Source organism: Battus philenor, unplaced genomic scaffold (assembly GCF_028537555.1).
Source record: "Battus philenor isolate CCGP_79_NKW_IND1 unplaced genomic scaffold, ilBatPhil1.0.hap1 SCAF_18, whole genome shotgun sequence".
Classification (NCBI taxonomy): domain Eukaryota; kingdom Metazoa; phylum Arthropoda; class Insecta; order Lepidoptera; family Papilionidae; genus Battus; species Battus philenor.
The window spans coordinates 8,120,843-8,135,806 of record NW_027181680.1 but is presented as its reverse complement, the minus strand read 5'-3'; the positions used below and the strand labels follow the sequence as shown (position 1 = coordinate 8,135,806).

Sequence of the window (14,964 nt, the reverse complement as noted above, 5' to 3'; positions counted from 1 at the left end):
AAGTAATCTAAGTAAACAAACCTAGCCTAACCTACTGCTGATGTGGCATTTATATAAATACCATTTTTTTATATGATCATTAATCATAATATTTGTTCCATATGTGTTTATTATATGTTTGTTATTATTTTCTTCTTTATATAGATTGTTAACAACATATCCAGTGAAATATCTGAAAATACTAAGAAATATATAAGAGAGGAAATGAGTGAAAATAACAAAGAAAACATAAAATACTGGGGAGATCACATCCAATGCAACTATGTTCCATATAAGCCTGTAAAAAAACCATTAACCAAATTGACAAAGAAACCTGCCTCAACAAGTGCATTTGTTACTGATTTTTCTATGAAATATACCCATAATACTGGTAATTCTAGTACTGTCAATGCACCAAAATCCATCCCTGTGTCTCGTGTAAGTAGTTATAATTAATTTATATTTTGAAATTCATATGCAATCATGATGCAGCATGAGTAGACATATCTCTAGGTGAACTGAAAGTTAAGGTTGCAGGAACTCACTGTATGTGAATTTTTTATTTGAATGCAAGACTGGGCATCATGGCAATCTTTAAAAAATAGTGTATGCCTTGTAGTGGGAGGTGTATCAGCTTTTATGTTTTTATTTTAAATCTGTTTTTAAAAGTTGTTATATAACTAAAATACTTTAAAGTTATTCAATGGGCTCTCTTAAAATGTATGTTATTGTTTCATACTGCTGTATTACTAAAAACTTAAAAACAAAATTATATTGAAGTAGAGAGGTAACTTTTTATGACCAAAATTGATCTCTAAAACCTGTACTTGAAGTATATAGTTTGAACAAGAAATTTTGCTAAAACTAACTTCCCGTTTTTCAAAATAGTACATATATACACAACATAGTCAGTACATGTGTATTATATTCTCTAACTTATGTGTTTATCTATAATTAAAGTGGGTAGAATCTAGTACGGCTATTTCTGCACTGCTCTGATTTCACTGGTAGAGGACGTTTTAAGGCATCTCATTAATTCAATAATTAAATGTATTCTTGAACAATATGTATATAACAAAGAAAGAAAGAACTCAATATTTGAGAATAGAAATAAATCTGGCCAAATTCATACTTTCGGCACAGTAATGAATAATGTTTTCATTGTTTCAGTTTGGCAAAACTTGGTTGGAAAATAAAGTACAAGGCTTGTATGATAATGATGCAGGCATGTCAAGCGCAGATATACTTCAATCTATAATCACCTTCCTTAACTCGCCAAGAAGTAATGATGACATGCAAAATGATCTCTTTGAGTTGCTTGGCTTTGACAAATTTGAGTTCATTCAAGAGGTCTTAGAACATAGACAGGAAATTATTGACAGTTTGAAAGCTCCACCTCCACAGCCATCTATATCAGAAAGTAAGTCAATAAAACAAATTTTACTCAATAAGAACATTAAGTGTCGGCTCCAGGTGAGTTGAATTGAGGAATGAAAACTAGTTGTTCCTACTGGAGACAAGACTTATGGAATGTTTAACAATAAGAATATTTTTACAAAGTCTGTTATCTAATATATCAAATGCTCTTAAGATCTATTCTTAGTCAGAATTGAAATAGCCGCCACTGTATGTGTATGCAGCATTAAATCTTGCATATGTAACTCTATTTCATGTAATGCTTGATAGATAATGTTGTATATTTTTTCAATTCTTAACTAAAACTTGCAGTTGCTGCAATGTTACCTGAAAACAAAATGCCCCAATACCTTTGTCAAGTATCTGTACTATCAGAACAGGAGAAAATGTTAGCCAAGCTTGTAAGAAAAGAAGAAAAGAAGGCAAAAAATGCTAAAAAAGTAGAAGAAGATGAAGAAGAACCTGAGCTAAATATTGCCCAACTGAGAGCCAAAAGGCATGTAAACTTTTTTTTATTGTTAATGGTATTTGTTTGTGGTAAAAATAAACTTTGTGCTAATATCTCTAATTTATTTAAAAATTACATAAGAGATATGAATTTTACTGCCAAAAAAATAATTAATGTTATTACACATATCTGATTATGTACATATACCTATACCAATACATTTTAATCTTACAGGATAGCAGAACTTACGAAGCCAGTGGTACCGTTTTCTACAACAAAATCAGCAAATAAAATTGATCCAATTTTACAAAAAATATCTTACTTTCAAACTAAAGTGCAATATCCTAATGTATATGATTCATCTATTAACGCTAAAAATTCTGCTGGTGAGTTTTATATTCATAATTTGGAAAGATCACAATTTCAGAAACTTACTTTTAGTAAATTACACATTTATAAAATTATTTTCGTGTGTGTGTGTGTGCCTGTCTGTGTTCGTCTCTGAGTGTGTGTGTTAACTTAGTTACTAAAAAAGGAGTTAAAGCTATTTCTTCTGTTATTAAGACTAAATTCTTTAAATATATCTCTTAATAACTCTTAAGTGGCACTAAATTATATTTTACTACATAACCCAATATGTATTATAACTCTTAATTGCATTATTGGCAGAATGACTCTGTAAAAATGTGACCAGCCTGAATAAAATGAAAACAAATAGTGACCTCCGTTGAGGTAATCTGCGGTATAAAAATAAACTTGATGTACCTGCTAATAGATTCCATAAAGAGTCTTACCCATTTGTTGGAAGCAGTAAATTTATCGCTCTATAAATTCAAGAAATTTATTAAGCATAGGCTCTGGCAAAAGGCAAATATTACTCTATTTAACAAACTAACATACTATGATGTACATGATAAATATGTATGGAAATGAATTGTGCTAAGTTTTATACTTTATCAATTTACAGGCTTTGTGTCAGGCATGAAACTTATCCTCCCGGAAAATGCAGTAAGAAAGGATAATAAGGAATATGAAGAAGTTGTTATACCCAAAAATGATCCGGCGCCTATACAAATTGGAAATAAACGGGTCCCAATTTCTGAATTAGATGAGGTAAAAACAATATATCTGTAAATAGCAATAATTATTTATCTGTATACTATGGAGTCTTTAAAATAAATTTAGAAAATATAATAGTAAAAAATAACTATTTTTTTTTTCAATAACAGATAGGACAGATGGCTTTTGAGAATATTAAAGAGTTAAACAGGATACAATCAGTCGTGTTTCAAACTGCCTACAACACAAATGAAAATCTTCTTATTTGTGCACCGACTGGTGCCGGTAAAACTAACATAGCATTGTTAACTGTGGTGCATCAAATTAAACAACATATAGAAAATGATATAATTATGAAAAACAAGTTCAAGGTATGTACAAAAGGATGGCAGTAATGCCTATTTCATAGCTATGAATATGATCTCTTTTAAAAAGAGTATGGAAGAAACTAATTTGCTTGTGTTGATGTTGATGAATAATCTATTACAGGGGTGGCCAAACTCTTTGATAGTGCCATCCATTTTTCGAAATTGAAAATCTTTTGCGAGCCGCAATTTAATACACATTCAAAAAACGCCAAAGAATGTTTTTTAACAAATATCATATTCATTGAAATTATTTAAACAAAATATGTGTATTGAATTTAGATATAATGGCACCCATATATGACATCACTCCTAATAATACTTAAGATGCCGGGTAATTAATTATGATTGGTATTTGGATTTCGCTAATTTTATGGTGAAATAATAATAACTATTATTCATACCAGTAATTTATTTCGATTTCCTAGGAGCTGACATAGGTAATAGAAATTTAAATATTGAAAAAATTCGACAAATAGTCGGAACCAAAAATAATTGTTCAAAGAGCCACATGTGGCTCATTAGCCATAGTTTGGCTACCCCTGGTCTATAAGTTGCCAAATTATCTCAATGACAAAGCAAACAAAGCTTTTTGCAAGGCATATAAGCCTCTCCCAAAGATCGATAAGATGAACAGTCTTGCGCTGCCCGCGGTCGCCACTCGAGAACCTTTCGACCCTAGCGGCCCGATGGCCGATGTTGCACGAGCGATTTGCCCCGCCCACTGCCACAACAGACGAGCAATTTTCGAGCTATATCGATGACCTTGGGTCTTCTGTGGATTTCCTCATTCGATCTCGCAGCAAAATAAGCATAACGTAACTCTTTCCAGTGATCTTTATGTGGCTTGGAGCATTTTTATAAGTTTCACGACTCTGTCCTGTAAGTTATCACCGGTAACACAAACTGGTCAGAGACTTTCGTTTTCATGTATTGCGGTATTTTGGACGAGAAAAAAATAAATAAAAGGAGCAAAGCTTTATAATTTTTAAATTTGATTATAAATTATTAGATTATTTTTAATAATATAGATTAATTTTAGTACACTTTTTTTTAATGTAATGGAGTAAAAATACATTTTTCTCGTCCTAAAATTTGATAACTATGCCACGGGAATGCTCTGCATTCAGTTAAAGCGGGGTTTACCCCAATTTTATAAATTGTCACTTTACATTTGCATAGATAATTTACATAGCGCCGATGAAAGCACTTGCCTCCGAGATGACAGCTAGTTTCGGCAAACGTCTACATGGCTTAGGGATCGCAGTACGGGAGCTCACTGGTGATATGAAACTTACGAAAACTGAAGTTCAGCAGACACAGATGATTGTTACTACGCCTGAGAAATGGGATGTCGTTACGCGAAAGGGTGCAAGTAAGTTATTATCTCAGAATGGATATTCAGATGTCAATTAGCCTTTTTTGTCTAAGAAATTATAGAGGTGGCTTCTTAATAATGAATTAATAAAAATAACTCTTCGGAGTCCACTCTTCTACTCAAACTTCGGTTTCATGTTGTCTCACTCATACAAAGTACGTATATAGAAACGAATGAAGGAAACAAAAGAGGGCTTACTAGTTGCAATATTAAACATTATCATTAGATGTAATATTAAATTGAAAAATTCAGTACCCTCTAGTTGAACCGACGTACTTTGTGCCGACACACCCTTAGCGACAATTTTCCTGTAGACGAAAAGCCCTAAGCTGCATTTTGTAAATAATTAACTTTTTGTAATGTGTATCTTTGAACAATTTGAATTTCGTTGTATAATTTTAAACTTATAATAAAATTGTTGGAATTATGTGAGGTGTATTTCGACCAAAAGTTGGTCGGCAAAGTATGATTCGAAATGTAAATCAATGCAAAATATATAAACTATAAAAAAAATTTAGAGTATGTATACACTACTGAAATAATCATAACTATAAATATTCGTTTAATATACGATTACTAATTGTATTACTTTCCTCTTCCGTATAGACAGATAAAAATATCTGCCATTTTTAAAAGTACTCGAAATTGACAAAAAAAGTTTGATATATTACTTCACATAAAAACTCATTGTGTGCCTTGAAAAAATAGTAATGTTTGTCAACATAACAAAGAAATCCTTACAACATATGTTTATAATATATCAATATATCTGGAACTACAAGTTAATGTCTTTACAAAATTAACAAATCCTTTATGGTCTATGTGTACGCATACATAATAAAGTTTCACAGCATACCTTACATCTTTCTTGTCTTAGCTTTACAAACTATAATAAACGTACAATATCAAATAATTCTTATTATAGCATTCCAGAGTTTTTAGTTGATCGAAATGTGATGCATTTGATATGTTATTTCATTTACACGATTGGCATTATGATGTATAAAGGAAATAATATTAAATTAAATTTAAAAAAGCAACTGTCAAGTTTCACTCCGGTGGTAATTTACTACTTATAATGTTAAAAAAATCAATGATTCCAAACGCATGTGAATGCCTACTTGAATAAAGATATTTTATAAATTTAAAGATTACTATGTTTTTAATATTTTAATTTTGAAGAAGCGCATACAATGCGATTAAAATAAGAATAGGACGGGCTCTCGGCTAACTTCACTCATATAAGTACGGTCAGCATTAAATATATAAAATAAAAAAATAATAATAATTGTTTTTGTTGATTGTTTAATTTGTTTTACAATGAGCAAAAGAGGTAGTGTTTTACATCGGTGAGCTCGAGAGATTATCAGCAATGTTGATAAGTACTTCGAGAAAGAGAAAAAACGTGCCATTATGTTGTAGGACCAGTTAAAACAAGCAAGAATTGTACCAGGGCCAGATGGCAATATTCATATATCGCGTGATGTATTTGGAAGTTTCATTAAGCATTTGGAAACTGCTTCGAAGGTAACCGAGCGAGTGACTTTAGCCACTGGTATTATTTTTTAACATTGCTTTTTTTGCACACTATACCAAGTTCCCGTTGTGACGTCACAACAAGGCGCTAGGCCAGTCCTATTCTTATTTTAATCGCATTGTACATTGAGACACGCTATCTCTATCTATCGATGCATTACACCTCCACGTCCTTTTTAAAGTTTTAATCCTATTTCCATGTTATTGTTTCACAGCTGACACTGAATTGGCGTCCATAGTGAAACTGCTTATAATAGACGAGGTTCACTTGCTTCACGGTGATAGAGGACCGATAGTCGAGGCGATAGTTGCAAGGACGTTGCGTCAAGTTGAATCCACTCAGAACATGATAAGAATTGTTGGTTTGTCTGCCACATTACCTAACTACGTCGATGTTGCAAGGTAAAATATTTGCTGATAGAACTATTTTCAAATTGTAGACATCTTTAACCAGTTACTTATGAGTAATTATAAAATGTTCTTGGTGTGTCACTAGCTGTTTATAAGAAGGTGTAGTTTGTTGTATTTTTATAATATAGAAAAATATTCATAAAGAAATTGTTATTATAATTATTACTTCTCAATAAATGTTGACTATGATAGTATTTATGCGCAAAAATTTAATGTCTTGAATAAAAATAGTGACTGCTAAATGAATGTGAAAATAAAGGTAAATAAAAATAAACTCGTTACATCTTAATTTCGTCAGCAAACGGTTACCAATCCTTCATTAGTGTGAATGTATGGATATATTAGGTGCACCGGAAAATATTGTCGCATTCTTAAGTAAAATTCACACGACTACATTTTGAACTAAGTTTTTTATTTCTAAGCAACAACATATTCACTATCGTTAGCGACAATCTTTTGCAATCTAGTATACAAGTTTTCTATGCCGCAGCGGCATAAATCTATCGGTTTATGGTAAAATATGTCGACAAAAACAAGTTTACTTTCCGATTCCCCTTATATAATAAAGTTCCACAAGGTATGTCAAACGTTCCTTTTCTTAATTTTAAATATCAATTAAAACTATAGTATTAAATAAATCATATAATAGCATTCAAGAATTTTAATTGTTCCAAATGTTCCACACATTTCAATTAATAAACTTGATTTGTTGTCTTATTTACATGATTGATATTGTAACGTACAAATGTTCCAAAATTGTTAAAATTCATTAAAAAAGAGCAACTGTTGCGTTTTGATTTCTGTTGCGATTTTTTTTTCACACAAGAGTGCTTCCTACAAACCAATACCTCTACGTATGTAATATGCATAAATGGGTATTATTTTTGTTTTTAAGATTTTTACGCGTAAATCCTAACATTGGACTTTTCTTCTTCGACTCACGATTTCGCCCTGTGCCCTTGGAACAACAGTTTATTGGTGTCAAAGACGTCGGCAGTGGTGGAGGCGCCCATCTAAGACAGGTATGTAGATATATCCATACATGTACATGATATAATGTAGTCAATCAACGACTATATATGTGATATTTTTTGAGCTAATTCTGCTGATAGCGATATAATTTTTATGCTACCGAAGAGAGCTGTTGCAATCAACATTATAAGAGCTAAGGAAGAAACACTCCACAATATTTACTAAATATGTATATATATTTATATATATAATGTACATGTGTGTGATAATCTCTTCTATATCCTTAAAATAATTTATGAATATAAGAAAAATAGCGATGATTTAGAAATAATTATTACTTAGTTATACCTTTCTCTAGACCTCACAAAATAATTAACCTCTTGTGTAATGTCTCTCAATTAATATGTAATAAATTTGAAGTCATTAAAAATATAGAAATTAAATTATTAATAGAGCTTACGTAAATACGGACGAATTATTTTCTGTAAAATACAAAGAAATGTTAAGTATTCACCAGAGATGTACAAAGATGTCTAGCGGAGAGTATGTTTGTTAAGAATCAATCGAATCACTTTCGGTCAAAGAAAACTTTATTATCATTACACTACAAAATCAATTGTAATTATTTTATTAGTTTAGAACAAAAAATTAAATTTTCTCTTTTCAGCTGAAATAAACCTAATGCAGGGCATAATTCTCACTCAAAAATCGCCAATTTGACCAGTATTGTGATGTCCGCATCTAGGCTCTTCCTCCAACCTTAACTATGTCGTTGGTCCAGCTAGTGGGTTCCCTACCCACTCCGCAACTACTGTCTCGTAGTCGCTGAAGAAACTGTCGATTCTTCACGTGCCGGTAGTCTACTTTGTATGGTGTACAAAAAACATTAATGTTTAGAAAAAAAATCTTTCATATTTGACAGTTACCGATGAAGATAACGATACAGAATTAAAGAAAGTCCTCTAAAATCCTCATGCCGCCCACATATCTCGTAGAAACTAAACCTGGCAAGCCCTAACATGTTTTATCTTAGATCATAGTCACTGTTCTATTGAGAGTATTAAATCCCTGAAAAGCATTTCTTATTTTTGTCATGTTGCAACATTTATTTTGGTTTGATTGCTCTATTCTTCCAGTTTTATATTTTTAATAGTTTAAAAATACTGAATCATTTTGCTTAAGAATCAACTTTTATTTTAAATAATTTCAGATCCAATTAATGAATGAAATATGCTACGATAAAGCGGCAGAGATGGTCCAAAAGGGACATCAAGTAATGGTATTTGTCCACGCGCGTAACGCAACACACCAAACAGCAATGATACTCAAGGAAATCGCGCAGAAGAAAGGCCATTTAAAATACTTCGAGCCGGAAGATTCGGGAGGTTTCTTAAAAGCCAAAAAGTCCATTAGCAGTAGTCCAAACAAGCAGTTGGGAGAACTTTTTGCTAGTGGATTCGCTTGTCATCACGCTGGTATGTTAAGGAGCGATAGGTAAGCATATAATCAGTTATTTTTACCTACTTACCTCTGAATAAAAAAATTGTAGCTGGAGTTTCTGGAGCCCCACATGTTGAATTTTGCGTTCTTGGAATTAATACTCCCTCGTTAACACTTCAGAAAAGTTACAAAACCTATGAATTTCTCACTTACGTATTCACAAAAATTATATGCTGTTGTAAATTTGAAAGAACCGAGTACTTTTGCCTTCGATTTTTGTTTTTAATGCATTTTGAAAAGCGATATATATAGACGACATAGGCATGAATTGTTCATGCCGTTTTCAATATGGAAGCAAACAGGCTCTACTAACAGTATTGCATAGTCACGATAAAGATAGAAGTGTTGCTGGAATAAGAGTTTCCAGCACACTTCTATCTTCTTCCACCAGCGCTACAATTTCTAAAGTTGTATTGAAGTTAACTTTATAAGTTTCTCTCCATAATCAAAAAAAAGACATTAATGAATCTTACATGGCGGAGAGGTAAGTGTAAATAAAAACTTTAAAAATGAAACCCCGATGATAAAATTATTCGATTATAACAGTTCCCTTCCGTTCAATGGAAGGGGTTTGTAATTATGACTGATAAAAAAGGTATGACTTGGCACTTAAAGTGGCTTAGCTTAAATCTCTACAGTAAGGAAGTTCAATTACTTTATTAGGCTTGGATTGCACAATTTCACCGAATTAAAAGCCCACTTAAGCAAACGCTTCATGACGTTTATATATATTTAAGTCCAAGGAGACAGGATTTCACTTTAGGTAAACATTCAATGCAAGTAAAGGTAACTCAAAAGTGCAGAAGCTTGACTCTATCGGTTGATATTATCCCATTATGATTTTGTAGAGCACATGCTCTATACGTTTGTATTTAAACTTATTTAAAGATTTCATACTGAATGTTTTCGCACAATGGTTTTAATTATTTAAAATTTCAGCTTAAAATTATATTTCTAGCGTATGGTGGCTGTATTCCTATAATCTGAGAAAAAGTTAGGTAGTATATGAACAAAAATATTTAATTTAAGATTAATCTAGTATTAATGTTACCATATCACAATATATATCATAATATTTATATGTGCTACGTGATTCTTTAAGAGTGTGAAACAGATTTTGCTGTGTTTTCATATTGTTTTTCTTTTTAGTTGCTTACAAAATGTTTATTTAGTAGATAATGTTATATAATGTTTTCCTTTACTATTTTCAGAAATATGGTAGAAAAATATTTCGCAGAAGGCTACATAAAAGTTCTAGTATGTACATCTACTTTAGCATGGGGCGTTAACTTGCCAGCACACGCTGTCATTATAAGGGTGAATATTTCTAATTAAAAAAGATATATTTTTATTATTCTTTTAATTAGCAATAATTATTTGACTAAAACTTCAGAAAATGTAATTGGATATTATTTGTTTAATATTAATAGGTTTTGCCTTTATAATTTATATGATAGCTAATTTAGAAGTATTATAAAATATAAAAACTTTAAAAGAAATTTACATTTTATCTATCTTGGAACCATTAGGAAAGAAAGACGCAAATCTTTACGAAATTCCAACCACAGGAAGAGTTGAGAGGGCATTCATAAAGTTGGCCAAGCGGGCGGCGGACAACCAGTTTATATATATGATGTTGTAAAGTTTGTTTATTTGATTTCGTCCAGGGAACAGAAATCTACGATCAAAGTCACGGTACCTTCGTAGACTTGAGTATACTGGACGTACTACAAATATTCGGGCGCGCTGGGCGGCCGCAGTTCGACACGTCGGGGACTGGTATCATTATCACCACTCACGATAAACTGACCCACTACTTAAAGTCAATGACCAATCAGTTCCCTATTGAAAGCAACTTCATCAATTTACTGGCTGACAACTTAAATGCAGAGGTAAAAGAAAATGGTATCTATAGGAAATATCTTACATATACGATAAAAGTGTGAAATGTTTCTTATAGAGACTGGAATATTTTAATGATTCTCTCACTCCAAAATTACAATAGTAACGACTTTCACCTATTAATAAAGCAGAAACTGTCGGTAGTGCAATACTACTGTACTCTGCATTAAAGAGGCCGTCAACATTCGTGTTGATGCCCATGCTCTTTTTTACTCGGCCCCCACCTCGCCGTACTTTCCCACGGCGCGGTACAGCGGTTTCGGTAGCACAATGTCATAAGGTCTTAAATCATTTACAAAGAATTAATAATTTGTTATAAGCATTGGTAATGTTGACACTAGATACTTATGCTACAGATGCAGTTATTTATTAGACCTCGTGATCTCAAGGCAGTAAGATAGAACACATGCAAAAAAAAAGGATAGTATTAGGCAACAACAATATATAATAATAAGTTTATCATCAGTCTAAACAGAAAAAAATGTGCTAAAATATTATAGATAGAACTATATATCTATAAGTGTATGTTGTGTAATTGTATGTATGAACATTTAAGTGAAATAATTGGTATTAAAGTTCAGTAAACCCGTTATTTGCGGGCAGTTCAGTCGAAATAGGTAAACATGAGGTGTGGGTAATTGGCAATTTATTGTAATTTTTTATACGACAATTATTTCAATAACTTGACTATTTAAGTTTTTTTATACTATTGTGTAATATAATGTTCAAATCCATTTCGACTCTATACTTGTTGTGTTCACATAAATTTATGTTTGTGCATGTGTATAATCAACAGGTTTTGTGAACCTAATTTAAAAAAAAAATATTCAGTACATTTATTCGGAAATCATAATATCCCCGTGTTCGGTGAATTAATTAATGCCTTAGGCCTTAGCCGACCATGCAAAAGAAAGTCAGAATTAATATATATATTATATTTACGTACGTGTATATGTGTGTGTATATATATACATATATATATATATATATATATATATTTGATATAATGAAAGTTGAAATAGCTGGAAAGCATATACATTCCTTAGTTATGCAATATTTTCTAAGATATTTGTAAACATTTCAGGTTGCTCTTGGTACAGTTACTAACATCGATGAGGCTGTGGAGTGGTTAAGTTACACTTACTTGTTTGTCCGAATGCGAATCAATCCTCAAGTAAGTAATAATTATTTATTGTTAACTGCCATCTGTACTACTGCCTATAGTTCTCTGTTAAAAATAGTAATCAAATGTATACAATTGCTAAACCAATCACCTTGTATAAAGTAGTCACTCTTAAACTCTATTGAAAAGTGACAGGCCAATGAATACAAAAAGTCAGACAAGTGGTAAACAATATTTAATTTTAATATATAGTACTCTGAATTTTAAAACACTTTTTCTTACTAGATTATCATTATATTATTCATTATTCCTGTTATTATTCATATATCTAAAAGATTTTACCATATTAAAGATTTTACACCTATAAACCTTTTTTTCTGGCAATTTTAATACATAATCTTGTCTGAAAATTTAGTTAAACTGCAATTCTAATGAGATACTTAATTTGAAATGGCTCAGTTTAAAGTAGTACTGCATATATTTTTCTTCATGAAGTTTAAATCACATTCTTACAGGTAACACTTCTCATTCAATTATAACATACAGGCTCTCAAAGTGAATGTAATAACTGGTGACATTAAGTTATTAAGTGTTTATAAATAAGCCATGATTTAATAAAGAACAATATTGGAACCAGAAGGTTGCGGTATAATAGTTTCATTTTTGTAGCGAAAAAATATTAAAATATAAAAAGCCCTACCAAGTGATGTGCATATAGTGTAAATAAACTTTCTGGTGTACATTTTTTACTATTTGTTAAAATAATTACAAATTTGGTAATAATTAAAAAATTACAAATGGTACTAAAAGCACAATTATTTATTCCGAAAAATGTACAACTTATTGGTCAGTGATAATGCAGCAAGATTGCGTTTCCATGGTTTGTCATTTGTACTGTCGACTCATGTGTTTTGAACTTCTGATCAGCTGTGATTCAGCGCTTGCTTTATTCCTGTTTAATAAATTAACAAAAAAGACACTAGATGTTTTAAGCGAATAGCAAAACGAAGCAACTTTTAACCGTATAGATAATTTTAAAAAAAATTACTTGCACCTTCGCCTTTTTTTAAAAAAATACAGCATGTAAACATGTCTTTAAATTTCTTTGCAATTTTTGTGGCTAATTATGAGAGGTCTCATCCTTTTCACTTGCTTATTTAAGTACAAATAAGCTTATGAAGGAAAACGGATTATTTCTTTTTTCAATAACATACTTCTGGAATGTGCCAGTCTTCACATTTTCACACCATGATCTTATGAATAATATTCACTTAGGGATAAATATCTAGGGATAGTTAATATATCTTATGTCACGTTATCCTAAGTGTTTAGGTAGCTCATACAATGTCATCTAGTTGATGTGAATGACAAAAATACGGTATCTTTGTAATAAAATATCAAAAAACGAGTTCCTCAGAGTTGCCTAAGAAATAAGGTACTGCAGAAAAAATCGTCTCAAGTTCTGCTAGGCAACTCATCAATTGTAACATCAGTGTAACAAAAATAACATAACTGTCACGAATTAGACCGCTGTAAAAAACTTTATTTTATTAATTTTCTTCAGGTATATGGTTTGACATATAGTGATGTACAAGAAGAGCCTATGTTGGAGACAAAACGGCGCGAGCTGATCACCGCGGCTGCCATGCAACTCGACCGCACCCTTATGTTGCGCTACAACGAACGCACCGGAGACCTTAACATCACTGGTGGGTTTATATATACAGACAGATTGATTCCATTACACTTCAGCAAAGTATTACTGAAATTCATAACATTTACAGATATTATAAGATTTGTATTGAAATACCTCAATAACCGAATTTGGCAATTGCTAAGTCGCCAAGCCAATAGTTATTAACAATGCCATACTTCAAATGGCAATAAATGGGGTTGTTCCGCGTGCGGTATGAAACCATGAAATTGCTTGTTGATCTAATATTTTGTTAATTAGAAAAGGTATCGTCACTTAGCACAATAATTCACGAACTAATTAATATGATTTAACTGCTGTCTTTTGAAGTTTAATGGTAACTGAAAAAATATCTTTATATTATAAATAACAATATATAAAAATATGTATATTTCATATATAGATATTTATATAATTTTTTGAGTGCAATAAAAGAAGCGCCATCTATGTATTAGAAACGATTCAAGTCCATGAGTTAAGCATGTAATTATTAACAGCGCTATACCTCACGTGACGATAGATGGCGTTGTTCCGCGTGAAGTAAAACTTTGAATCGCGCTGTTGAGATTTTTCGGCGGCGCATAAGAGCTTTCAACGACTTAGGTTCGACATCGCTTCTCGGCCTTTTGGCTAAGATCAAAGTGTAGTATCTGTTCTTTTCAGCTTAATATCTGAAAGTTCCCGCACTGCGGGACCAGTATATTAAACTGATTTTTGTAAAACGACGGGATGTTCGGGGCTCGCTCCACTCCCGTCACGGGTCGGCCCGGCATTGCAGTGCCGCCGGGATCGGCCCACATAATTAAACATGAGTATTCTAACTACCAGCTCGCTAAAAGGGTTCTAAGGCATTTGGAAACCTCCTTTCAAGTTTCCGAATTGAACGATTACGTTATAGATAGTGATCTATGACCAAGTGTTGTTAATTCGCCAATGTCGTATAAAATTTTCCAAGTATTTTTCAGTGTCAAATATTATGGGTGGTGGCGCAGATAAAAAGCTATTTTCCTTAGCGTACCTCCGACATTGGCCTCAATTATGACCTATAAGTCTTTAAGTTTGGTCTCCCAGTTCTTCACAGGAGCTGATTCTACATCTCGAGAAACCGCTTTCAATACTTTACTATTTCATCCTCGTAAAACTAAACTGGTCGACCTCAACGTGACCAAAAACACAGATGTT

General features: G+C 32.0%; 1 protein-coding gene and 1 non-coding gene across 2 annotated transcripts in view; both read left to right on the top strand.

Moving 5' to 3' along the window:
- obe (obelus) overlaps positions 1-14,964 on the top strand; it is a 41,339-nt gene that overhangs the window by 941 nt on the left and 25,434 nt on the right. The window contains exons 4-17 of the mRNA XM_068763508.1: positions 145-417; positions 1,150-1,399; positions 1,708-1,891; positions 2,078-2,229; positions 2,811-2,956; positions 3,073-3,273; positions 4,450-4,642; positions 6,397-6,583; positions 7,488-7,614; positions 8,775-9,058; positions 10,276-10,381; positions 10,732-10,956; positions 12,051-12,140; positions 13,654-13,798. Coding sequence (XP_068619609.1) covers positions 145-417; positions 1,150-1,399; positions 1,708-1,891; positions 2,078-2,229; positions 2,811-2,956; positions 3,073-3,273; positions 4,450-4,642; positions 6,397-6,583; positions 7,488-7,614; positions 8,775-9,058; positions 10,276-10,381; positions 10,732-10,956; positions 12,051-12,140; positions 13,654-13,798 — 2,563 coding nt within the window. The remainder of the gene's footprint in view (positions 1-144; positions 418-1,149; positions 1,400-1,707; positions 1,892-2,077; positions 2,230-2,810; positions 2,957-3,072; positions 3,274-4,449; positions 4,643-6,396; positions 6,584-7,487; positions 7,615-8,774; positions 9,059-10,275; positions 10,382-10,731; positions 10,957-12,050; positions 12,141-13,653; positions 13,799-14,964) is intronic.
- On the top strand, positions 14,393-14,585 carry LOC137920721 (U2 spliceosomal RNA). Its single transcript, XR_011106977.1, has one exon. It is a non-coding gene; the product is annotated as a U2 spliceosomal RNA (small nuclear RNA).